This window comes from Pseudophryne corroboree (genome assembly GCF_028390025.1).
Source record: "Pseudophryne corroboree isolate aPseCor3 chromosome 3 unlocalized genomic scaffold, aPseCor3.hap2 SUPER_3_unloc_2, whole genome shotgun sequence".
NCBI lineage: Eukaryota > Metazoa > Chordata > Amphibia > Anura > Myobatrachidae > Pseudophryne > Pseudophryne corroboree.
Window position 1 is genome coordinate 1,021,550 of NW_026967508.1, and position 24,335 is coordinate 1,045,884.

At 47.4% G+C, this 24,335-nt stretch overlaps 2 protein-coding genes across 3 annotated transcripts in view; both read left to right on the forward strand.

The window, feature by feature from the left end:
- The first annotated feature begins 1,373 nt into the window (after window positions 1-1,373).
- The window catches only part of LOC134983596 (zinc finger protein OZF-like), a 38,143-nt gene continuing 15,181 nt past the window's right edge, over window positions 1,374-24,335 (forward strand). For both annotated transcript variants that reach the window (XM_063949263.1, XM_063949264.1), the window contains exons 1-4: window positions 1,374-1,535; window positions 20,083-20,236; window positions 21,164-21,287; window positions 21,404-21,501. In XM_063949263.1, the coding sequence (XP_063805333.1) occupies window positions 21,203-21,287; window positions 21,404-21,501 (183 nt within the window). In that variant the 5' untranslated portion in view covers window positions 1,374-1,535; window positions 20,083-20,236; window positions 21,164-21,202. The remainder of the gene's footprint in view (window positions 1,536-20,082; window positions 20,237-21,163; window positions 21,288-21,403; window positions 21,502-24,335) is intronic.
- LOC134983598 (serine/arginine repetitive matrix protein 1-like) lies at window positions 11,041-16,472 on the forward strand. Its single transcript, XM_063949265.1, has 7 exons — window positions 11,041-11,443; window positions 12,918-13,096; window positions 13,264-13,783; window positions 13,856-14,362; window positions 14,446-14,571; window positions 14,647-15,728; window positions 16,359-16,472. The coding sequence occupies exons 2-6, from the start codon at window positions 12,920-12,922 to the stop codon at window positions 15,330-15,332; spliced, it is 2,016 nt and encodes a 671-aa protein (XP_063805335.1). The 5' UTR covers window positions 11,041-11,443; window positions 12,918-12,919; the 3' UTR covers window positions 15,333-15,728; window positions 16,359-16,472.

Consider the following 24,335-nt stretch of genomic DNA (forward strand, 5'->3'; position numbering starts at 1 on the left):
CACCGCCTGTAGTACAGTAACAGCGGAATATGGACCGCCTGTAGTACAGTAACAGCGGAATATGCACCGCCTGTAGTACAGTAACAGTGAGGCATGTGCAGCCTGTATTACAGTAACAGCGGAATATGCACCGCCTGTAGTACAGTAACAGCGGAATATGCACCGCCTGTAGTACAGTAACAGCGGAATATGGACCGCCTGTAGTACAGTAACAGTGAGGCATGTGCAGCCTGTGGTACAGTAACAGCGGAATATGCACCGCCTGTAGTACAGTAACAGCGGAATATGCACCGCCTGTAGTACAGTAACAGCGGAATATGCACCGCCTGTATTACAGTAACAGCGGAATATGCACCGCCTGTAGTACAGTAACAGCGGAATATGGACCGCCTGTAGTACAGTAACAGCGGAATATGCACCGCCTGTATTACAGTAACAGCGGAATATGCACCGCCTGTAGTACAGTAACAGTGAGGCATGTGCAGCCTGTATTATGGTAATAGTGGAGTCTGGGCTACCTGCATTACAGTATCAGCGGGGTCTGCACCACCTGCATTATGCCCCTTGTAATACGGTAACAGCAGAGTCTGTGCTCTCTGTATTACAGTAGCAGTGGTGACTGCGCCACCTTTGTTATGGCAATAGTGGGGTCTGCACCGCCTGTATCACAGTAACAACAGGGTCTGCACCACCATGGGTGGTATTCAGTATGCCGGCTGTTGGGATACCGTCGCTCAGTATACCGACACCCGGCATACCGACAACTAGTCTCCCTCTTGGGGGTCCACGACCTCCCTGGGGGGGAAAATAAATAGCTTGGCGCACGTAGCTAATTTGCACTCACACAGCTGCCAGCATGCCCCGACCGCTGGCATAACATACTACACCCCTGCACCACCTGTATTACAGTAAAAGGACACTAGACCTAGAGTCAGTGCCAGCCACATGTACAGTGATAATGCAGCACTAGAGTCTGCTCCAGCTGCACTATACAGTGGCTGCTCCCCCTGTAGTATAGCAATCTGACACCAAAACTGCTCAACCCATAGAATAATAATAATAATATCATTGAATTCCCTGCTGCCAGACACAGCAATAGCTGCTCTCTGCCTGCTCCTGCGGCGGTTGTGGTATGGGAATTATAGAGAAAAGGCGGTGCTCAGTCCAAAGGAAAATGGCCGCCGCTTTGACGTCCCTACACGGCACATTTTATTACTGCAGCAGGGCAGGTATACAAGAAAATGGCCGCCGGTCTCCTGTACTGGGGATATATATTAATAATAGTTACAGAGCGAAGTTCTGTGGCCACTGCGTGAGAGGGTGGGAGCCCGGGGCGGGGTTATTATCAGCTCTGCCCGGCGTCCAGTAATACTGTGGCTGCTTAAGTTGGGTCAGCTGTGCTGCGCGTCAGTTGTCTGCCAATCATACACTACTTCCGGCCTGTGCGTTCCACCTTACTTCCGGTATATGCGGTCCACACGCTTGAAGGGGGGGTTTAATTTTTTATGCAACCTCCCAGTGGCGGCGGAGATCAGGTAATGGCGCCTTGCTGTATAGGCCGGGAAGCAGCCGCAGCCCTTATTATTATTATTTTACAAAGGGAGCGGCCTGTGGTGTCATGTTATTAATATTATAAAAGGGGAGCGGCCTGTGGTGTCCTGTTGTTGTTATTATTATTATTATTATTATTATTATTATTATACAGGGGGAGCAGCCTGTAGTGTACTGTTATGATGATGATTATTATTTTATTATGATACATGAGGAGTAGCTTGTGGTGTCCTGTAATTATTATTATTATTATTTTCTCTTACGTTTTAGAGGATACTGGGGGTCCACATTAGTACCATGGGGTATAGACGGGTCCACTAGGAGCCTTGGGCACTTTAAGAAATCAATAGTGTGCACTGGCTCCTCCCTCTATGCCCCTCCTACCAGACTCAGTTTAGAAAATGTGCCCGGAGGAGCTGGTCACGCTTATGGAAGCTCCAGAAGAGGGCGAGGGGGGACGGTGCAATCTCCTCCAGGGTTAATGGTCTCGTTCCCCGCTGACAGGACACTGAGCTCCTGAGGGTCCTATTCGCAAGCCCCAGCACTGCGAGCGTACGGTCCCACAACACACCGCCACCCCTAACAGAGCCATAAATAAGAGGAGTAGCGAGTAGGTGGCCGGTGTTCCGGTTAATGGGTCACCGGCTGAAATGGCGGCATAAGGGTGTGGAGAGCAGCACTGACAGGCAGGCTGCACTCCAGGGCTCAGGGTGACATGCTGTGTGCGTGTGTTCCGCTGTGAGGAGCACGCTGAGCCACTACAAACATTACCCAGACTGGCAAACTAGCTTACAGGGATTCTAACCCACTGTTAAGCACCATGCATACCTCAGCCAGTATAAAAAAAACGGGAAGACTGTGTGCCATTACGGGGGCGGGGCTTCACTATGAGCGGACCCAGCAGCTCACCAGCGCCATTTTCCCTCTGCAGCTCTACACAGACAGACCAGCAGGGAAGCGCAGCCCCTGCACAAGGCCTCCAGCTTGCCTCAGCGGTACCAAGGGGTCATAGCAAAAGGGGGTAGCAGTATTAGAATACGGAGCCTTTATTAAGAGGGCTTTGTTTGCGACCCAGCTAACCTTATAATTAACTATAGGGGCGCTGTGTGGCTGGCTCCATCATACTCTGTGTCTCCCTAGGGGGGCCCGGTGTGGGTTAACTGTGCTTTTACCCTATTCATCCTGTATGTGTGTGTGTTCTTTTACATTTTACTATGTCAAAGGAGTGTGTTTTATGCACAGAAGAGTGTTTTTCTCACTCAGGGGGATCCCTACAGTGTACTCAGGATAGTGCACATTCTCAGGCTAGTGGGGCAGAACCTGCATGGTAGGATTCATTAAAAGAGATGATCTCAAATATTTCACATAAATTATCCCAAAATGAGGAGACGCAATACTTAAGACAGTCTATGGATGACCTGATGAATAGAGATTCAGTTCCCATTCCAGCGTCTCAGACCCCTGCCATTTGTCCACAGAAGCGTACTCTGGCCCAAATCATGCAGGCTGATACCGATGATGATGATGTATCAGACCCAGAGGAGGGTGAGGTGGACTCGGGAGGGGGGGGATGCAGCTCTGTCACAGGGAATACAGGCCCTGATAGAGGCTATTAGAGAAGTCCTGCACATTCCTGACAAGGTGACAGAGGAGGATGAGGAATCTTATTTTAATGTAAAAAAGAAATCCTCTGCTACTTTCCCTGCATCTAAGGAATTAAATTCCTTATACAGGTTGAGTATCCCGTATCCAAATATTCTGAAATACGGAATATTCCGAAATACGGACTTTTTTGAGTGAGAGTGAGATAGTGAAACCTTTGTTTTCTGATGGCTCAATGTACACAAATTTTGTTTAATACACAAAGTTATTAAACATATTGTATTAAATGACCTTCAGCCTGTGTGTATAAGGTGTATATGTAACATAAATGCATTCTGTGCTTAGACTTAGGTCCCATCACCTTGATATCTCATTATGGTATGCCATTATTCCAAAATACGGAAATATACCATATCCAAAATACCTCTGGTCCCAAGCGTTTTGGATAAGGGATACTCAACCTGTATGAAGAAACTTGGTCTAATCCTGCCAAGAAGTTTCAGATCCCTACTCACATCTTTCCCTTTTCCTCAGGACGATAGAAAAAAATTGGAAAACCCACCAATTGTTGACACATCGGTATCTAGATTATCACGTAAAATAGTTTTACCGGTCCCGGGGGTAATCTCCTTAAAAGATGCGGCAGACCGCAAGACTGAGACCACTCTCAAATCTCTGTACACAGTTGCAGGGGTGGCCCAGAGACCCACTATTGCTAGTGCTTGGATCACTAGGGCCATTGCAAAATGGTCAGGTTACCTAATTGAGGGGTTAGATTCCTTACCAAGAGGTGAGATGATTTTACTGCTGCAATATATACAGGACTCTGCAAATTTTATGGTGGAAGCCATAAACGAAATTGGATTGCTCAATGCACGCTCCACAGCCATGGCAGTGTCAGCACGCAGGGGCCTATGGCTACGTCAGTGGAAGGCGATGCGGATTGCAGAAAGGGTGTGAAAAGCCTACCTTTCACAGACGAGGCACTTTTTGGTGACGGACTGGATACGTGGATATCCAAGGCTACGCCGGGTGAGTCTACATATCTTCCTTCCGCAGCCCCACCAGCTAGGAAGACCTACTCTGCTCCGACTCTGCAGTCCTTTCGGACAGCAATATTCAAACATAAAGCCAAGGGTTCTTTTACAGCCTTCAAAGGCAATAGAGATAAACCCAGAAAACACTCCGGTTCTGTTTCCTCAAAGCCTTCAGCATGACGGTTGACCTCTCTGCCTGGGAGACAGGCAGGTAGGAGCCCAATTAAGAGATTTCAGTCACATATGGGCGATGTCATGCCAGGATCCCTGGGTCAAAGAGGTCATCGCCCAGGAGTACAGACTGGAGTTTCAGGAACTCCTACCTCACAGATTCTTCAAGTCAGGCTTACCAGCTTCTCAGGAGGCAAGTTTTAATTTACAGGATGAAATTCAAAAACTGTTACGGACTCAGGTCATTGTTCCCGTTCCACCTCAGCTACGGTCCAGGGGTTATTATTCCAACTTGTTTGTGGTACTAAAACCGGACGGTGCGGTGAGACCCATTTTGAACCTCAAGTCGTTGAACCCGTACTTACGGGTGTGCAAATTCAAGATGGAATGTCTGAGAGCGGTGATCTTGGGTCTGGAGGAAGGGGAATTCTTGGTGTCTCTGGATATCAAGGATGCGTACCTTCATATACCGATCTGTCTGCCTCATCAGGCTTATCTCAGGTTTGCCTTACAGGACTGTCACTACCAGTTCCAGGCTTTGCCCTTTGGCCTCTCCACGACTCCGAGGGTATTCACCAAGGTAATGGCGGATATTATGTTTGTCCTCCGCAAATGGGAAGTGAACATTATTCCGTACCTGGACGATCTGCTGATAAAAGCACCATTCAGGGAGCGGTTATTGGACAACATTGCCGTCTCAACCTGACTACTCCAGGATCACGGGTGGATTCTGAACCTACCAAAATCTAACCTGGAACCAACTCGGAGGCTTTCGTTCCTGGGGATGATACGGAGGTACAGAAGGCATTCCTTCCATTGGAAAAGCCAGTGGTGATCCAGTCAATGGTGCAGGATGTTCTAAAACAAACATCTCTGCATTCGCCTTCTGGGAAAGATGGTAGCCGCTTACGAGGCACTGCAGTATGGAAGGTTTCATGCAAGACCCTTCCAGCTGGACCTGTTGGACAAATAGTCCAGATCGCATTTACACATGCACCAGAGGATTTGTCTGTTGTCAAAAGCCAGGATTTCTCTTCTGTGGTGGCTCCAGACTTCTCACCTGACCAAAGGCTGAAGGTTCGAGATTCAAAATTGGATTCTGCTAACCACAGACGCAAGCCTCAGAGGTTGGGGAGCAGTCACCCAGGGGGCACACTTCCAAGGAAAATGGTCAAATCAGGAAACCATTATTCCAATCAATATTCTGGAACTAAGGGCCATATACAGCGCCCTTCTGCAGGCAGGCCATCTTCTTCAAGATAAGGCAATCCAGGTTCAGTCGGACAATGTGACGGCAGTTACGTACATATACCGAAAGGGCGGAACAAAGAGCAGAGCAGCAATGTAAGAGGTAACACGATTTTCCTCTGGGCAGAAAGACACACTGTGGCGTTGTCGGCGGTCTTCATTCCGGGAGTAGACAACTGGGAAGCGAACTTCTTCAGCAGACACGACCTCCACCCAGGAGAGTGGGGCCTTCACACGGAGGTGTTCGGGTGTGTGACATGTCAGTAGGAAATTCCACAAATCAACATGATGGCCTCTCGTCTCAACAAGAAACTCAGGTGGTATTGTCCCAGGTCGAGAGACCCACAGGCAGTGGCGGTGGACGCTCTGGTGCCTCCATGGGTTTACAAGTTGGTGTATGTGTTTCCACAACTTCCACTGATCCCAAGAATTCTCAACAAAAATAAAAAGAGAAAAGGTTCAAGCAATTCTCATTCTCATTTCTCCGGATTGGCCAAGAAGAGCTTGGTATGCAGATCTCCTGGACATGCTCCTGGAGGATCCATGGCCTCTACCTCTTTGAGAGGATCTTCTGCAACAGGGGCCGTTCATCTATCAAGACTTACCGCGGCTACGTTTGACGGCATGGCGGTTGAGCGTAAAATTTTAGCCCGGAAAGGCATTCCGGACAGGGTAATTCCTACCCTGTTCCAAGCGAGAAAAGGGGTAATGTCTAAACATTACCACCGTATTTGGAAGACGTATATGTCTTGGTGTGAAAACAGGAAGTTCCCTAGGGTGGAATTTCAGCTGGGTCGTTTTCTGCAGTCAGGAGTGGATGTGGGCCTACCCCTGGGTTCCTTAAAGGTCCAGATCTTGGCCTTGTTATTTTCTCCCAAAAACAGTTGGCATACCTCCCTGAGGTTCAGACGTTCTTCAAAAGGGGTTCTGCACATCCAGCCGCCCTTTGTGCCTTCCACGGCACCTTGGGATCTCATGAGTTGCAGTTTCTACATTCTGAATGGTTTGAGCCTTTACAGGAGGTTGATGTAAAGTTTCTTACATGGAAGACCGTCACATTGCTGGCCCTGGCTTCGGCTTTCACAAGAGCCCCTATTTGATTTTTCATGAAGATAGAGCTGAACTCAGAACTCGTCAGCAATTTCTTCCAAAGGTGGTATCTGCATTTCATATCAACCAGCCTATTGTGATTCCAGTGCTTACTGACACCTCTTCCACTTCAAAGTCCCTGGATGTTGTGCAGATTTTGAAAAACTATGTCAAACGGACAGCTCGTCACAGAGAATCGGACTCGCTGTTTGTACTCTATGATGCCAATAAAATTGGGTGTCCTGCTTTCAAGCAGTCTATTGCTCGCTGAATCGAGCTTACTATCCAGCATGCTTACTCTACGGCAGGTTTGCCGGTTTCTAGATCTTTACATGCCCACTCTACTAGGCCGGTGGGTTCTTCCTGGGCGGCTTCCCGGGGTGTCTCGGCCTTACAGCTCTGTCGAGCAGCTACTTGGCCTGGTTCGAACTTGTTTGCTAAGTTCTACAAGTTCGATACTTTGGTCTCTGAGGACCTTCAGTTTGGTCAATCAGTTCTGCAGGACCCTCAGCACTCTCCCACCCAGTTTGGGAGCTTTGGTACATCCCCATTGTACTAATGTGGACCTCAGTATCCTCGAGGATGTAACAGGTAATTAAAATCCTATTTTCTATCGGTAAATCCTTCTCTCATAGTCCATAGAGGATACTGGGCGCCCGCCCGGTGCTTCTTTTCTGCACTGTTACTTGGTTAAGTACTGTTGGTTTAGCTGTTGCTGTTCCTGTTTCATGTTTGGTTAGCATGGCTTTCCTCGTGTTGTGTGTGCTGGACCGGAATCTCACCACTATACTTACCTATCCTTCTCTCATGGTATGTCCATCTCCTCTGGCACAGTTTCTAGACTGAGTCTGGTAGGAGGGACATAGAGGGAGGAGCCAGTCCACACTATTGATTTCTTAAAGTGCCGAAGGCCCCTAGTGGAAATGTCTATACCCCATGGTACTGATGTGGACCCCAGTATCCTCTACGTCTACGAGAAAAATATTAATATTATTATTATTATTATAAAGGGGGAGTGGCCTGTGGTCTTGTTATGATTATTATTATTTATTATAATACATGGTGAGTAGCCTGTGGTGTCCTGTTGTTGTTATTATTATTGTTATACAGAGGGAGTGGCTTGTGGTGTCCTGTTATGATTATTATTTTATTATAATACATGGGGAGCGGCTTGTAGTTGTAATTATTATAATAATAATAATACATGGGGAGTGGTCTGTGGTGTCTTGTTGTTGTTGTTGTTACTATTATTATTATATAGGGGGAGCAGCCTGTGGTGTCTTATTGTTGTTGTTATTATTATTATTATATAGGGGGAGCAGCCTGTGATGTGCTATTTATTACAGGTTGAGTATCCCATATCCAAATATTCCGAAATACGGAATATTCCGAAATACGGACTTTTTTGAGTGAGAGTGTGAAACCTTTGCTTTCTGATGGCTCAATGTACACAAACTTTGTTTAATACACAAAGTTATTAATAATATTGTATTAAATGACCTTCAGGCTGTGCGTATAAGGGCCCTCATTCCGAGTTGTTCGCTCGGAGATTTTCATCGCATCGCAGTGAGAATTCTCTTAGTGCGCATGCGCAATGTTCGCACTGCGACTGCGCCAAGTAACTTTGCTATGAAGAAAGTAAGTTTACTCACGGCTTTTTCATCGCTCCGACGTTCGCATTGTGATTGACAGGAAATGGGTGTTACTGGGCGGATGCACGGCGTTTTAGGGGCGTGTGGCTGAAAACGCTACCGTTTCCGGAAAAAACGCAGGAGTGGCCGGGGAAACGGTGGGTGTGCCTGGGCGAACGCTGGGTGTGTTTATGACGTCAGCCAGGAACGAAAAGCACTGAACTGATCGCACAGGCAGAGTAAGTCTGAAGCTACTCAAAAACTGCTAACTCGTTTGTGATCGCAATATTGCGCATACATCGGTCGCACATTTAAGAAGCTAAGATTCACTCCCAGTAGGCGGCGGCTTAGCGTGTGTAACTCTGCTACATTCGCCTTGCGAGCGATCAACTCTGAATGAGGGCCAAGGTGTATATGAAACATAAATGAATTGTGTGAATGTAGACACACTTTGTTTAATGTACAAAGTTATAAAAAATATTGGTTAAAATTACCTTCAGGCTGTGTGTATAATGTGTATATGTAACATAAATGTATTCTGTGCTTAAATTTAGGTCCCATCACCATGATATCTCATTATGGTATGCAATTATTCCAAAATACGGAAAAATCCCATATCCAAAATACCTCTGGTCCCAAGCATTTTGGATAAGGGATACTCAACCTGTATTATGATTCAGGGGGAGCGGCATGTGGTGTCCTGTTATGATTATTATTTTATTATAATACATGGGGAGCAGCCTGTGGTGTCCTGTTGTTGTTGTTGTTGTTGTTGTTGTTATTTTTTATTATTATACAGGTGGAGTGGCCTGTGGTGTCCTGTTGTTGTTGTTGTTGTTGTTGTTATTATAATAATACATGGGGAGCAGCCGGTGGTGTCCTGTTGTTGTTGTTGTTGTTGTTATTACAACAACAGGACACCATCGGCTGCTCCCCATGTATTATTATTATTATTACTATTATTATAATAACAGCACACCACATGCCACTCCCCATGTATTATAACAACAATAATGATAATACATGGGGAGCGGCCTGTGGTGTGCTGCTGCTGTTGTTGTTGTTGTTATTATTATTATTATTCAGGGGGAGCGGCCTGTGGTGTCCTGTTGTTGTTGTTGTTGTTGTTGTTATTATTGTAATAATACAGGGGGAGCGGCCTGTAGTGTCCTGTGGTGGTGATGATGATGATTATTTTATCATAATACATGGGGAGTAGCATGTGGTGTCCTGTTGTTGTTGTTGTTGTTGTTGTTATTATACAGGGGGAGCAGGCTGTGGTGTCCTATTATTATTATTACTGTTATACAGGTGTGGTGTCTTTCTATACAGAGGGAGCAGCCTGTGGTGTCCTATTATACAGGGGGAGCACATGAGATGCAGTGTGATGTACAGTCCTCTCACAATTGGAGCACATGAGATGTAGTGACCCTCCAGTGTGTGTCTGTGTGATGTACGGTCCTCTCACAATTGGAGCACATGAGATGCAGTGACCCTGCAGTGTGTGTCTGTATGATGTACGGTCCTCTCACAATTGGAGCCCATGAGATGCAGTGACCCTGCAGTGTGTGTCTGTATGATATACGGTCCTCTCACAGTTGGAGCCCATGAGATGCAGTGACCCTGCAGTGTGTGTCTGTATGATGTACGGTCCTCTCACAGTTGGAGCACATGAGATGCAGTGACCCTGCAGTGTGTGTCTGTATGATGTACGGTCCTCTCACAATTGGAGCACATGAGATGCAGTGACCCTGCAGTGTGTGTCTGTATGATGTACGGTCCTCTCACAGTTGGAGCACATGAGATGCAGTGACCCTGCAGTGTGTGTCTGTATGATGTACGGTCCTCTCACAATTGGAGCACATGACCCTCCAGCGTGTGTGTGATGGCGTTTGTGTGCTATGTGTATGACAGAATCGGTGTGACAGGATGGTTGTACTATGGGATTGCTGATTGATGGATGGGACAGGTGATCGGTGCGTAGGACGGGACCATTGTGAATGTATATGTGCAGATACCAATTATTAGACGTGCTGGTATACTGCGCGGGATAATTGTGCACACTGACGTGCTAGGAGTGTAACGGAGCAGATAATTAGTGGCTCCATCTATACATATGGCTCAGTATCAGTTACTGAAGACTTGTGATCTGCCAACCAGATGCACCTAGAGCATACCGTAACTAGGCTTACAATACTATTCCTTTAAACTGGGACATTTCTGAATTACATGGGTTCGCTATCTGATTAGAACAAGGGGAAATGCTGGTTTGATGTCTGCTAGCGACAGAACCTGTGTAATCCACGAGTGTCCCAGTTGAAAGGGATAGTATGATAAGCCTATGTATAACCCATAGCAAAACACAGTGTATATGGGATTTATTTTGTAATAACAAAGCCTGAGACCAGCTGCCTGTATGAGAGTCTGCAGAACACATAGAGACACCCGATAGATGTGTGTGACAGGATTGGTGTGATATGTGTGTGACCTGCCTGGGAAGCTGCCTGTATGAGAGTCTGCAGAACACATAGACACCTGATAGGTGTGTGTGACGGGATCGGTGTGCTATGTGTGTGACCTGTCTGGGAAGCCGCCTGTATGAGAGTCTGCAAGACACATGGAGACACCTGATAGATTTGTGTGACTGGATCGGTGTGCTATGTGTGTGACCTGTCTGGGAAGCCGCCTGTATGAATCTGCTGGACACATAGGGGTATATGCAATAGCGGGCGAATCGCGTCATTAGATCCGCCTCTGTATAATTCGCCCGCTATCGCCAGCCGCAGCCCTGTCGCCGGGACCCTGAATTCTCAATATTCAATGAAAAACTGATTCGCCCCTCCCGCAGGCGGATTACGGCCAGTCGGCGAGTAGTGGGCGTACTGAATTCGCCTTCCCGCCCAAAGCAGCCCTATATTAGAGCTTGTTTGCTGCATGTGCTCTGCAGCCATTTTGTGAACCTGCAGAGAGGTGTGAGGAGGTGCAGAGCTAGCAATTTGGTTGTTTGCTGTGGATATCGTTTGGACACCCCAGCAGGCTTTATTCCAGGACAGTCAGGAGGATTCCTGTTACCCCGGAGCAGAGCCATTTTAGGAGCTTTTACTACATTTGTAGGTAAGTACCACATGTGTGTCTGGTGTTGCATGTATGTGTTTGTGTAGTGGGGGTTGCCATGAGGTGTACATGGGGTGTTTGTGTATGTGTGCAGGTATGTGTATAGCCCCTTGCTTGTGTTGCTGCATTTTTAGGGGGAGACTTGTGTTTTGGGGTAGTTTTTCACGTTTTTTTTTTTTCTTTAATTGACTTTTTTGGGTCTTCTATTAGCATTGGTGTACCTCCTGAGTGTGTTGGGATGCTTTCTGGCCATTTTGGGGTGATTTGGAGCAAGTTTAGTCGACAGCCTGGTCGACATGTGCTGCTGACTGTTTTGCAAACATGTGTTTTCCCGCCTAATTTTGCTGTGGGGTGCCTCCTGAGTGTGCAGGGATGCTTTCTGGCCATTTTGGGGTGATTTGGAGCAAGTTTAGTCGACAGCCAGGTCGACATGTGCTGCTGACTGTTTTGCAAACATGTGTTTTCCCGCCTAATTTTGCTGTGGGGTGCCTCCTGAGTGTGCAGGGATGCTTTCTGGCCATTTTGGGGTGATTTGGAGCAAGTTTAGTCGACAGCCAGGTCGACATGTGCTGCTGACTGTTTTGCAAACGTGTTTTCCCGCCTAATTTTGCTGTGGGGTGCCTCCTGAGTGTGCAGGGATGCTTTCTGGCCATTTTGGGGTGATTTGGAGCAAGTTTAGTCGACAGCCTGGTCGACATGTGCTGCTGACTGTTTTGCAAACATGTGTTTTCCCGCCTAATTTTGCTGTGGGGTGCCTCCTGAGTGTGCAGGGATGCTTTCTGACCATTTTGGGGTGATTTGGAGCAAGTTTAGTCGACAGCCAGGTCGACATGTGCTGCTGACTGTTTTGCAAACATGTGTTTTCCCGCCTAATTTTGCTGTGGGGTGCCTCCTGAGTGTGCAGGGATGCTTTCTGGCCATTTTGGGGTGATTTGGAGCAAGTTTAGTCGACAGCCTGGTCGACATGTGCTGCTGACTGTTTTGCAAACATGTGTTTTCCCGCCTAATTTTGCTGTGGGGTGCCTCCTGAGTGTGCAGGGATGCTTTCTGACCATTTTGGGGTGATTTGGAGCAAGTTTAGTCGACAGCCAGGTCGACATGTGCTGCTGACTGTTTTGCAAACATGTGTTTTCCCGCCTAATTTTGCTGTGGGGTGCCTCCTGAGTGTGCAGGGATGCTTTCTGGCCATTTTGGGGTGATTTGGAGCAAGTTTAGTCGACAGCCTAGTCGACATGTGCTGCTGACTGTTTTGCAAACATGTGTTTTCCCGCCTAATTTTGCTGTGGTGTGCCTCCTGAGTGTGCAGGGATGCTTTCTGGCCATTTTGGGGTGATTTGGAGCAAGTTTAGTCGACAGCCTGGTCGACATTTTGTGAGGGGCAGCCATTTTGTGAGGGGCAGCCATTTTGTGAGGGGCAGCCATTTTGTGAGGGGCAGCCATTTATACATGTATGTTTTTTTTTTTTTTATAACAGAGATGTCAAGGGACAAACAAACCCGATCCGCCCCTTCCCCCACCCCCTCGGATCTATCCCTGCAAAGCAATGAGGAGTGGGAGCCAACCCAGGAGGCGGATGCGACCGACCAGGCATCTAGTGACCAGCCGCGGTCGTCAAGGGCCCATGAGAAGTCCAAGAAAAAGCCTAGTAAAAAGGTACTTAACCACACCTGCAGACACAAATAGCATCAAACTTTACCCACTGTAGTTTGTGCAATGTCATGCACACCTACTGTAATAGGTGTGCAATGCCAGGGATACTGACACTCACAGGTACATACCGATCTTATTAAAATTTTTTTTTTTTTTTTTAATCCCTAAAGGCAAGAAGCCAGCCAGAGGAGCAGTCGGAGGAGGAAGCCTCTGGTGAAGATGCAGGACAGAAAAAGCCGCGTGGACCCAGATACACTGAGGCGGAAAACTGTGTCCTAGTGGATTGCGTCGACAGGTCCTACGACGTTTTGTATGGATCAAGGGCACAGAAAACAGCATTTAAGGTAAAGCGGAACATCTGGGAATCCATCGCCAGTCAAGTAACTGCAATTTCTGGAAACCGACGGAGCACCCGAAATTGCTTGAAGCGGTACAGTGATTGCCGCAGACAGACCAAGAAGAAGATGGGGATTCAGCGCCGACATGAGACAGCTACGGGAGGTGGCCCGGCTCTCAATCTGAAGTGGCTACCCTGGGAGGACGTTATTAGAAGGCGCATGAACCCTGCCATGGTCGAAGGAGTTCGCGGAGGTGTGGACTCCAGCCGTCCTGCTGGCTTTCTCGAGGAGGAAGAACCGCCCAGAAGACGGAGGAAGGCGGGAGACCAGCCGTCCAAAAGGAGGTCTGATGGTAAGAATACATTCACATGAGCTGTAGTTCCCTTTAAAATTTTTGTATGTGCTAATGTGTTTTTTTTTTCAGACAGGCCTGCCCAGAGGACATCACCTGCGCACAGGACATCGCCAGCGCACGGACCGTCACCTGTGCAGCAGGCATCGGCAGCAGCGCGCGGACCATCAACTGCGCCGCAAGCATCGCGAGCACACAGATCGTCACCTGTGCGCCACAGTTCGTCATCGCGCAGTTGGTCACCTGTGCACCAGACGACATCAGTGCACAGACTATCACCTGTGCGCCAGACACCGTCGGCGACCACACCACAAGATGGGCGCCAAACTACAGCTCCTGCGCGCAGGCCATCACCAGATCGTCGTCTCTCCAGGAGCTCTGGGACTGTGACTGAAGAGCCTCAAGACACAACCCTTGTGGACCCATCACCCGATCTGTTTGAGTCTACAGGGTTAACTGACGAAACTTTTCTTGGGTTTGAGGACAGCCGTGCAGATGTATCCAGCCAGACCCTTGAAAAGTCTTCCGAAACGAGGACAAGTGGAGCACCTGGAGCAGCGGCATCACAGGATGGAGAAGGTTTGTTTGTTTTTTTTGTGGGGGGGGGGCAGTAGTTGTGTAAAGTTTATCAACTTTTCCAAAAAAAATTATTTTGCAAACAGTGGTGCCACGAACCAGCAGCGGACTAGCTTCGGGGATTGGTTCGTACTTCAGGCCGGATCTCCTACAGGGGTCGTCAGAGGATGACGAGGTGGAAGTGCAGGATGATCCAGTTACTACATCCCTGCGTGAGTAAATTGAATTGTGAACCTTCCAAAAAATGTATGATGAATGTGGATAATATTGTCTAATTTTCTTTTCAGCTGCCCAAATGCATGTGGTGGCAGACATCCAGGAAGGGCAGAATCCCTCAACTGTTCAGAGGGTTCACACCCTGGCATCAGAGATTGGGACACGCCAGGATACATACACAAATGTTGTGGGAAGCAGACTGGACAACATTGAGAGGACAATGGAGAAAATGTCCAACAATCTGCATGAACTGCAGAAGACTATTTCCGACAGCACGGCCACAATACTACAGATCATAATTGAAGATCGTAGGGAGAATAGGAACATACTTAACATCATGTCCGATTCCTTGGTCAAGCTTGTGGAAAAAACCACATGTTTGGCAGAAAGCAATAAGAACATGTCGGATAGTCATCGACACTCCGCTTCCAGCCAACAGCTCATCGCAACCACACTGCAGATGATCTATGATAAGCTCCCAGTACCAGTTGATCAACACGCTGGTTATCCACCATATCCGCCGTCGCAAGCCACAAGGACGCATCGTACCCTTCCTCAAGTCCCATCCCAGTACAGTCAGTCACAGATGTACCAGGGATATACAGGGATGTACCCCACCCCCCAGATGCCTCCACCACCAGCCGCACAATCTTCAGTAGCATGGGCACCGAGGGCCAGTCGACATACTCCCCAGCCTCCCAGGACATCCACGCCCTATCAGGGGGAAGAAGAGGATCCGGACAGACTTCCACCATAAACCCGGTCGTATTATTTTATTTTATTTTAAATGTTTTTCATGTATCCCTGTCTTCCCCTCCCATTAGTTTGTTGTTTTTCTTACTATTGTTTTTTCTTTGTTGGGCTTCCCCACCCATGACCGGGTACTACCAAGGAGCTTTGTGTAGGCATACATGCGCGGGCATGTATGCGGGCGCGTGTGGTAACGGATGAAAGCTCCTTGCGGCTACATGTATGATGGGCCAAAGAGCTATTCTGATACCCCCTTTTTCTTAAAAAAATCCTTTTTGTAATGATGTACAGTAGACTTTCATTGTGTGAATTTACTATTCACTAGTCTGTGTTTTTGACTTATTCATAGGATTGGTGAGGAAAAATGAAGTGGACGGCATAAGTTTGTGTTGAGCGTACCAAGGTGAGTAGAACCATGTATAATTCAAGAAACTTTGAACCGCATGCCTTTGTAGAACAACACCGCCCAGCAATGGCTCATGCTGGGCTGTGTTGTTCCACAAATGTTAGCATGTCAAAGTGCTGACCACTGACGCCACTCTTTCACTTTGAACCGCATGCCTTTGTAGAACAACACCGCCCAGCAATGGCTCATGCTGGGCTGTGTTGTTCCACAAATGTTAGCATGTCAAAGTGCTGACCACTGACGCCACTCTTTCACTTTGAACCGCATGCCTTTGTAGAACAACACCGCCCAGCAATGGCTCATGCTGGGCTGTGTTGTTCCACAAATGTTAGCATGTCAAAGTGCTGACCACTGACGCCACTCTTTCACTTTGAACCGCATGCCTTTGTAGAACAACACCGCCCAGCAATGGCTCATGCTGGGCTGTGTTGTTCCACAAATGTTAGCATGTCAAAGTGCTGACCACTGACGCCACTCTTTCACTTTGAACCGCATGCCTTTGTAGAACAACACCGCCCAGCAATGGCTCATGCTGGGCTGTGTTGTTCCACAAATTTTCATTGAAAAAGAATGAACATGAATTTAGTGTGTCTTTACTTTAATATACTTTTTTTCTTTTCCCCACAGATATCTATATACACAAGAAAAGAATGTAAAGAAGAACAAACTACTTTTTTGTTTTAATTAACTTTCAAACTTTATTAAAAAAAAATTTTCTTCAATAAACTTTTAAAAATAGAAGTTTCCTGTGGTTTTTATTAAAATTTGTAATGCAGTTGAATTGTACGTAAGTAGATTGCCCAGGGAACATCAGGGGAACTGTCTCTTCACATCCACGCCACTTAGGAAGGATACACCGGAAGACCTGTGGAAGAGAACAGTATGAGCTACCAGATGTGGGTAATAGTGTCACCCTGGGACTGGAAAGAAGAGGTACATACAGTCCACACAACACAAGCGGGGAACAGTGGGTCCAAATGCAACCCTCCGGCACTTGCGTCACTACACATCCAAACATTCCCTGACCAGCATTGCTGTTTCAGGGAATGTTTGGATGTGTAGTGACGCAAGTGCCGGAGGGCTGCACTTTGGGCATGCCGGGGTGATTTTGGACAAAGGGAGTCTTGTTGGTCAATGCATCTCACCTGAGGGAGGTTGTCTGCTACATGGCGGAGGGTCAGGTCCACATCACCAGTAGGGTCACCCATGGAACATCAGGTGAAATGTCGTGTCTCCTCACATCCACGCCACTTAGGAAGGATACACCGGAAGACCTGTGGAAGAGAACAGTATGAGCTACCAGATGTGGGTAATAGTGTCACCCTGGGACTGGAAAGAAGAGGTACATACAGTCCACACAACACAAGCGGGGAACAGTGGGTCCAAATGCAACCCTCCGGCACTTGCGTCACTACACATCCAAACATTCCCTGACCAGCATTGCTGTTTCAGGGAATGTTTGGATGTGTAGTGACGCAAGTGCCGGAGGGCTGCACTTTGGGCATGCCGGGGTGATTTTGGACAAAGGGAGTCTTGTTGGTCAATGCATCTCACCTGAGGGAGGTTGTCTGCTACATGGCGGAGGGTCAGGTCCACATCACCAGTAGGGTCACCCATGGAACATCAGGTGAAATGTCGTGTCTCCTCACATCCACGCCACTTAGGAAGGATACACCGGAAGACCTGTGGAAGAGAACAGTATGAGCTACCAGATGTGGGTAATAGTGTCACCCTGGGACTGGAAAGAAGAGGTACATACAGTCCACACAACACAAGCGGGGAACAGTGGGTCCAAATGCAACCCTCCGGCACTTGCGTCACTACACATCCAAACATTCCCTGACCAGCATTGCTGTTTCAGGGAATGTTTGGATGTGTAGTGACGCAAGTGCCGGAGGGCTGCACTTTGGACATGTCGGAGTGATTTTGGACAAGGGAGTTTTGGTCAATACATCTCACCTGAGGTGGTTGTCTGCTACATGGCGGAAGGGTCAGGTCCACATCACCAGTAGGTCGCCCATGGTAGAGTTGGATAAAAGGGTCAATTTTTTGCGGTAAACCAACAACAGGATAAAACAGGGGGGAACGAACTGTATATACACGGCCTGGGGATATACATCAACAGGATGTAAAACTCTGTAATAGATAAATGAAGATTTTTTTAAAAAAAAAATACAATGTCAGTTTACACGATAATACAAATGTTATGCTGCATTCACACCGCAAATGCCGGATCCTACCCGGTAAGGGAAACGTGTCCTTACCGGGTGGGATCCGGCATTTGCGCTCCGTTGCAGGCTTTCCGACCCGGCAATATACCGGGTCGGTTGCCATAGCAACGGAGCTCAGCAGCAGGGGCGGGGTGGAGGCGGCGTCGGGAGATGAGCTCATCTCCAGCGCCGCCTCTCCCTATCTTGTGAATGGGAACCGTGTCGCATCGACACGGCTCCCATTCACACCGCAACTGACCCGGTAATCAACCCGGGTAAAACCTTTCTTTTTTACCGGGTTGATTTACCGGGTCAGGCGACCCGGTAAATCTGCCAGTGTGCTTTCACATCGCACACTGACCCGGGTCGACACGGCAATATGCCGTGTCGGTACCGGGTTATTTGTGCGATGTGAAAGGGGTCTTAGTTAAATGAGATTGAAAAAAAAAATATTCCTTTAAAAAATCAATTAAATAATACTTGTGAGTCAAAAAAAGACAAACCAAGTAGATAATCCTTTCAAATATAAATAGATATGCTACTAGCAATCCTCAAATATCCCAAAAAAAAATGTTCTAAAAAATTTTTTTGAGAACCCGCCAGTCAACTGAGGCGGACTCAAATAGGCGAATTTGCGGAAGAAAAGTACTGCAGGCGAATTTCCAAACTTGAATTGAATATGCTGGAGGCGAATTGCAGCATCTGTACCATTGCAGAAAAGGCGAATGCGGAAAAAGGCGAATTGAGAAAAGGCGAATTTTGACGGTCCGTTTTTTTGCGATAAAGTACTGCACTGCATAGGCGAATTGATTTTTGGAGGCGAAAACGTGCCGGAATTCGACTTTTCCTGAAATTCGCCCGCTATTGCATATACCCCATAGAGACACCTGATAGATGTGTGTGACAGGATCTGTGTGCTATGTGTGTGACATGTCTGGGAAGCCGCCTGTATGAGAGTCTGCAGGACACATGGAGACACCTGATAGATGTGTGTGACAGGATCGGTGTGATATGTGTGTGACCTGCCTGGGAAGCTGCCTGTATGAGAGTCTGCAGAACACATAGACACCTGATAGGTGTGTGTGTGACTGGATCGGTGTGCTATGTGTGTGACCTGTCTGGGAGGCCGCCTGTATGAGAGTCTGCAGGACACATGGAGACACCTGATAGAGGTGTGTTACTGATCCCAGCATCCTTCTTGCATGGAGTAATACAGCTTTGTAGACCTGGCACTATTGTATCTAATCTAGAAACAGGGATTGCAGGGAGGTCAATAATCTCCGTAACATGTAGCCAGTGAGACATCGCACAGCTCCCTATAGGGAATACACTGACAGTAATGATTTATCCTATGTAGTAAAAAGCTACAGCAGCTCCTCACCTCTATGGGGGTAACTCAAGTGTCTTGCGCTCTGGGGGCCACTAGTTGGCACCCGATGGAGCAATTCAAATGTTTCTGTTTGGGTGTGCTCATTACAGTTATATTATATTGGCTGGTAACTAGTGACATAGTAAGCATACAGACTGCTCTTTCATTCAGTGTTTATAATACGCAATCAGTGGCGGTTCCTACCGGTATTCCTGAGGTAAAATCCTTCACTGTTCGCAATGTAAATGTATCTGAATAAAAGTCCATATAATAATAAGTTGCTGGAGACGTGTGCACCCCAGGTAGAGCACTTTTATCCGTGGACTCTGCAGAAAAAGGCCTACTGGGGCTCCATGACTGGGGAACTCCCAATGGCTACAGGCATAAAGTGGCACTGTGTATCTGGATTGCTTTCTTGGCTTGCCCAAAGTCTCTACAGGTTGCCCAAGGAGAGCGGACCATGTATTTGTAAGGAAAGGTGACAGGCTTCGCTGAACAGAAGGTAATGTCTCTGCAGAAGGCTGTAACCTTAGGGTGCCGGGCAGTGCAGCTATAGGCCAAGGGCGTAGACGTTTCCCACCATGAAAGTTGGACCTGAGTGCTTGTATGTAGTCGGCTGTATACAGCTCACTAGAGAGTGTACATTGGAATTGATAAAAGATAGAATTGTTAATGTAATATGATCCTTTGTGCACAATTAACCTGTACAAAAATAACTTGAATTCATTTGAATTCTGTTTATCTTTTTATTGATGTCTCCCCCAATACACAGGATTACACTGTAATGCGAGTGTGAGACATACAGCAACCGTCCCTTGTGTCAGGAGGACTGAGCAGGACCCAGAGCCCCATCACTGTGCCTCCACCTCAATGACCAGAAGATCCTGGAACTCATCTACAAGATTATTCAGCTACTGACTGGAGAGGTGACTGCTGGGAATGGGGCATTATACAGTAACACCGGGGGATGTGTCTGGGTGATGACTGGAGAGGTGACTGCTGGGAATGGGACATTATACAGTAACACCAGGGGATGTGTCTGGGTGATGACTGGAGAAGTGACTGCTGGGAATGGGACATTATACAGTAATACCAGGGGATGTGTCTGGGTGATGACTGGAGAAGTGACTGCTGGGAATGGGACATTATACAGTAACACCAGGGGATGTGTCTGGGTGATGACTGGAGAGGTGACTGCTGGGAATGGGGCATTATACAGTAACACCAGGGGATGTATCTGGGTGATGACTGGAGAGGTGACTGCTGGGAATGGGACATTATACAGTAATACCAGGGGATGTGTCTGGGTGATGACTGGAGAGGTGACTGCTGGGAATGGGACATTATACAGTAACACCAGGGGACGTGACTGGGTGATGACTGGAGAGGTGACTGCTGGGAATGGGACATTATACAGTAACACCAGGGGAATTGTCTGGGTGATGACTGGAGAGGTGACTGCTGGGAATGGGGCATTATACAGTAACACCAGGGGATGTATCTGGGTGATGACTGGAGAGGTGACTGCTGGGAATGGGGCATTATACAGTAACACCAGGGGATGTGTCTGGGTGATGACTGGAGAGGTGACTGCTGGGAATGGGACATTATACAGTAACACCAGGGGATGTGTCTGGGTGATGACTGGAGAGGTAACTGCTGGGAATGGGACATAATACATTAACACCAGGGGATGTGTCTGGGTGATGACTGGAGAGGTGACTGCTGGGAATTGGGGCATTATACAGTAACACAAGGGGATGTGACTGGAGAGGTGACTGCTGGGAATGGGACATTATACAGTAACACCAGGGGATGTGTCTGGGTGATGACTGTATCATTGTGTGTGTCAGGTTCCTATAAGGTGTGAGGACGTCACCGTCTATTTCTCCATGGAGGAGTGGGAGTATGTAAAGGAACACAGGGGTCTGTACAAGGACGTGATGATGGAGAATCCCCGGCCCCTCACATCACTGGGTAAGAGGAGACTGTCATGTAATGTAATGGAGAGAGCAGCTATGGGGCCACCTAGATACACATCATCTGATAATCACATATATACAATGTACTCAGTCACTGTGTGTCTCCTACAGATGGGGCCAGTAACAGGAATACTCCAGAGAGATGTCCCCATCCTCTTTATTCAGAGTATTTTACAGAGGAGAATCACAGGATCCCACAAGAGGATCAGGTAAATGGGATTTAATGTATCATCAAGTACCAAAGTGACTTATTATATGATTTCTAATGTATCTTTGTGTGTCTTATACACTGATAAACCATTTAAATTCAGTTAATGAAATCAGAATAATATTTCTCTTACATCCTACAGGATGCTGGGGACTTCGTAAGGACCATGGGCATAGATGGGCTCCGCAGGATACATGGGCACTTTAAGAAAGAACTTTAGGTATGGGTATGCACTGGCTCCTCCCTCTATGCCCCTCCTCCATACCTCAGTTTATTACTGTGCCCAGAGGAGATTGGGTGCATTACAGGGAGCTCTCCTGAGTTTCCTGAAGAGAAAGTATATTTGTTAGGTTTTTTATTTTCAGGGAGCCTGCTGGCAACAGACTCCCTGCATCGAGGGACTGAGGAGAGAGAAACAGACCTACTTTAATGTTAGGCTCTGTTTCTTAGGCTACTGGACACCATTAGCTCCAGAGGGATCGGTACGCAGGTCTCACCCTCGCCGTCCGTCCCAGAGCCGCGCCGCCGTCCTCCTCGCAGAGCCGGAAGATAGAAGCCGGGTGAGTATGAGAAGGAAGAAGACTTCAGAGGCGGCAGAAGACTTCAGATCTTCATAGACGTAACGCACAGTGGTAATGCTGTGCGCCATTGCTCCCACACAGCTCACACACGGCAGTCACTGTAAGGGTGCAGGGTGGGCGCCCTGGGCAGCAATATTTGAGCGGGACCGAAGGCCACCGCTGAGGGGGCGGAGCTTGCTCCTCAGCACTCACCAGCACCATTTTCTCCACAGCACAGCGCTGAGAGGAAGCTCCCCGGACTCTCCCCTGCTTATCCACGGTGAAAGAGGGTTTTAAAGAGGGTTTTAAAGAAGGGGGGTGGCACATAATTTGGCGCAAAATTCAGATTACAGCGCTTTCTGGGTAAACGTATTGTGTGTTTTTTCCTGGGTCATTGGCGCTGGGTGTGTGCTGGCATACTCTCTTTCTGTCTCTCCAAAGGGCCTTGTGGGGGACTGTCTTCAGATAAGAGGATTCCCCGTGTGTGTGGTGTGTCAGTACGCGTGTGTCGACATGTCTGAGGTAGAAGGCTCTCCTAGGAGGAGGTGGAGCAAATGAGTGTGGTGTCTCCGTTGACAACGCCGACACCTGACTGGATGGATATGTGGAATGTTTTAAGTGCTAATGTGAATTTATTGCACAAACCCCTGCCTGTCCCTATGTCGCAGGGACCTTCGGGGTCTCAAAAGCGACCACTATCCCAAATAGTAGACACTGATACCGACACGGATTCTGACTCCAGTGTCGACTACGATTATGCAAAATTACAGCCAAAATTGGCTAAAAGAATTCGATACAGGTTGAGTATCCCTTATCCAAAATGCTTGGGACCAGAGGTATTTTGGATATCGGATTTTTCCGTATTTTGGAATAATTGCATACCATAATGAGATATCATGGTGATGGGACCTAAATCTAAGCACAGAATGCATTTATGTTACATATACACCTTATACACACAGCCTGAAGGTAATTTTAGCCAATATTTTTTATAACTTTGTGCATTAAACAAAGTGTATCTACATTCACACAATTCATTTATGTTTCATATACACCTTATATACACAGCCTGAAGGTCATTTAATACAATATTTTTAATAACTTTGTGTATTAAACAAAGTTTGTGTACATTGAGCCATCAAAAAACAAAAGTTTTACTATCTCACTCTGACTCAAAAAAGTCCGTATTTCAGAATATTCCGTATTTCGGAATATTTGGATATGGGATACTCAACCTGTATATGATTATTGCAATAAAGGATGTACTGCATATCACTGATGACCCCTCTTCTGTCCCTGACACGAGGGTACACATGTTTAAGGGAAAGTAAGCTGAGGTAAACTTTCCTCCCCGCTCATGAGCTGAACGAGCGGGGGAATATCCAGACAAGAAACTGCAGATTCCCAAAAGGATTCTTATGGCGTATACTTTCCCGGCAAAGGACAGGATACGGTGGGAATCCTCCCCTAGGTTGGACAAAGCGTTGACACGCTTATCCAAAAAGGTAGCGCTGCCATCCCAAGATACGGCTACCCTCAGGGATCCTGCTGATCGCAAGCAGGAGACTACCTTGAAGTCCATTTACACACAATCTGGTACCTTACTCAGACCGGCGATAGCGTCGGCTTGGGTTTGTAGCGCTGTAGCAGCGTGGACAGATACCTTATTGACGGAAATTGATACCCTGGATAAGGATACCATTTTATTGACCCTAGGACATAAAGATTAAAGATGCTGTCTTATACATGAGAGATGCTCAAAGAGACATTGGTCTACTGGGTTCTAGAGTCAACGCTATATCGATTTCTGCAATGGACAGGTGATGCCGACTCAAAGAGGCATATGGAGGTTTTACCATACAAGGGTGAGGAACTGTTTGGGGACGGTCTCTCTGACCTGGTCTCCACAGCTATGGCAGGTAAATCACATTTTTTGCCTTATATTCCCTCACAGCCTAAGAAAGCGCCACATTATCAGATGCAGTCCTTTCGGTCACAAAGAAACAAGAGCGTGCGAAGTGCGTCCTTTCTTGCCAGAGTTAAGGGAAAAAGCTGCAAAACACAGCTAGTTCCCAGGAACAGAAGTCCTCCCCGGCCTCTACTAAATCCACCACATGATGCTGGGGCTCCGCTAAGGGAGTCCGCCCCAGTGGGGGCACGTCTTCGACTTTTCAGCCACATCTGGGTTCACTACCAGGTGGATCCCTGGGCAATAGAAATTGTTTCTCAGGGAATTCGAAGTGGTGCCTCCGAAGCTGGAATTCGAAGTGGTGCC

What these genes read in the sequence shown, in the direction of transcription:
- LOC134983598 (XM_063949265.1), top strand. Translation starts at nt 12,920, where the DNA reads ATGTCAAGGGACAAACAAACCCGATCCGCCCCTTCCCCCACCCCCTCG. An exon ending in AGAAAAAGCCTAGTAAAAAG is followed by an intron (nt 13,097 to 13,263) that starts GTACTTAACCAC and finishes TAATCCCTAAAG; the next exon opens with GCAAGAAGCCAGCCAGAGGA. An exon ending in GTCCAAAAGGAGGTCTGATG is followed by an intron (nt 13,784 to 13,855) that starts GTAAGAATACAT and finishes TTTTTTTTTCAG; the next exon opens with ACAGGCCTGCCCAGAGGACA.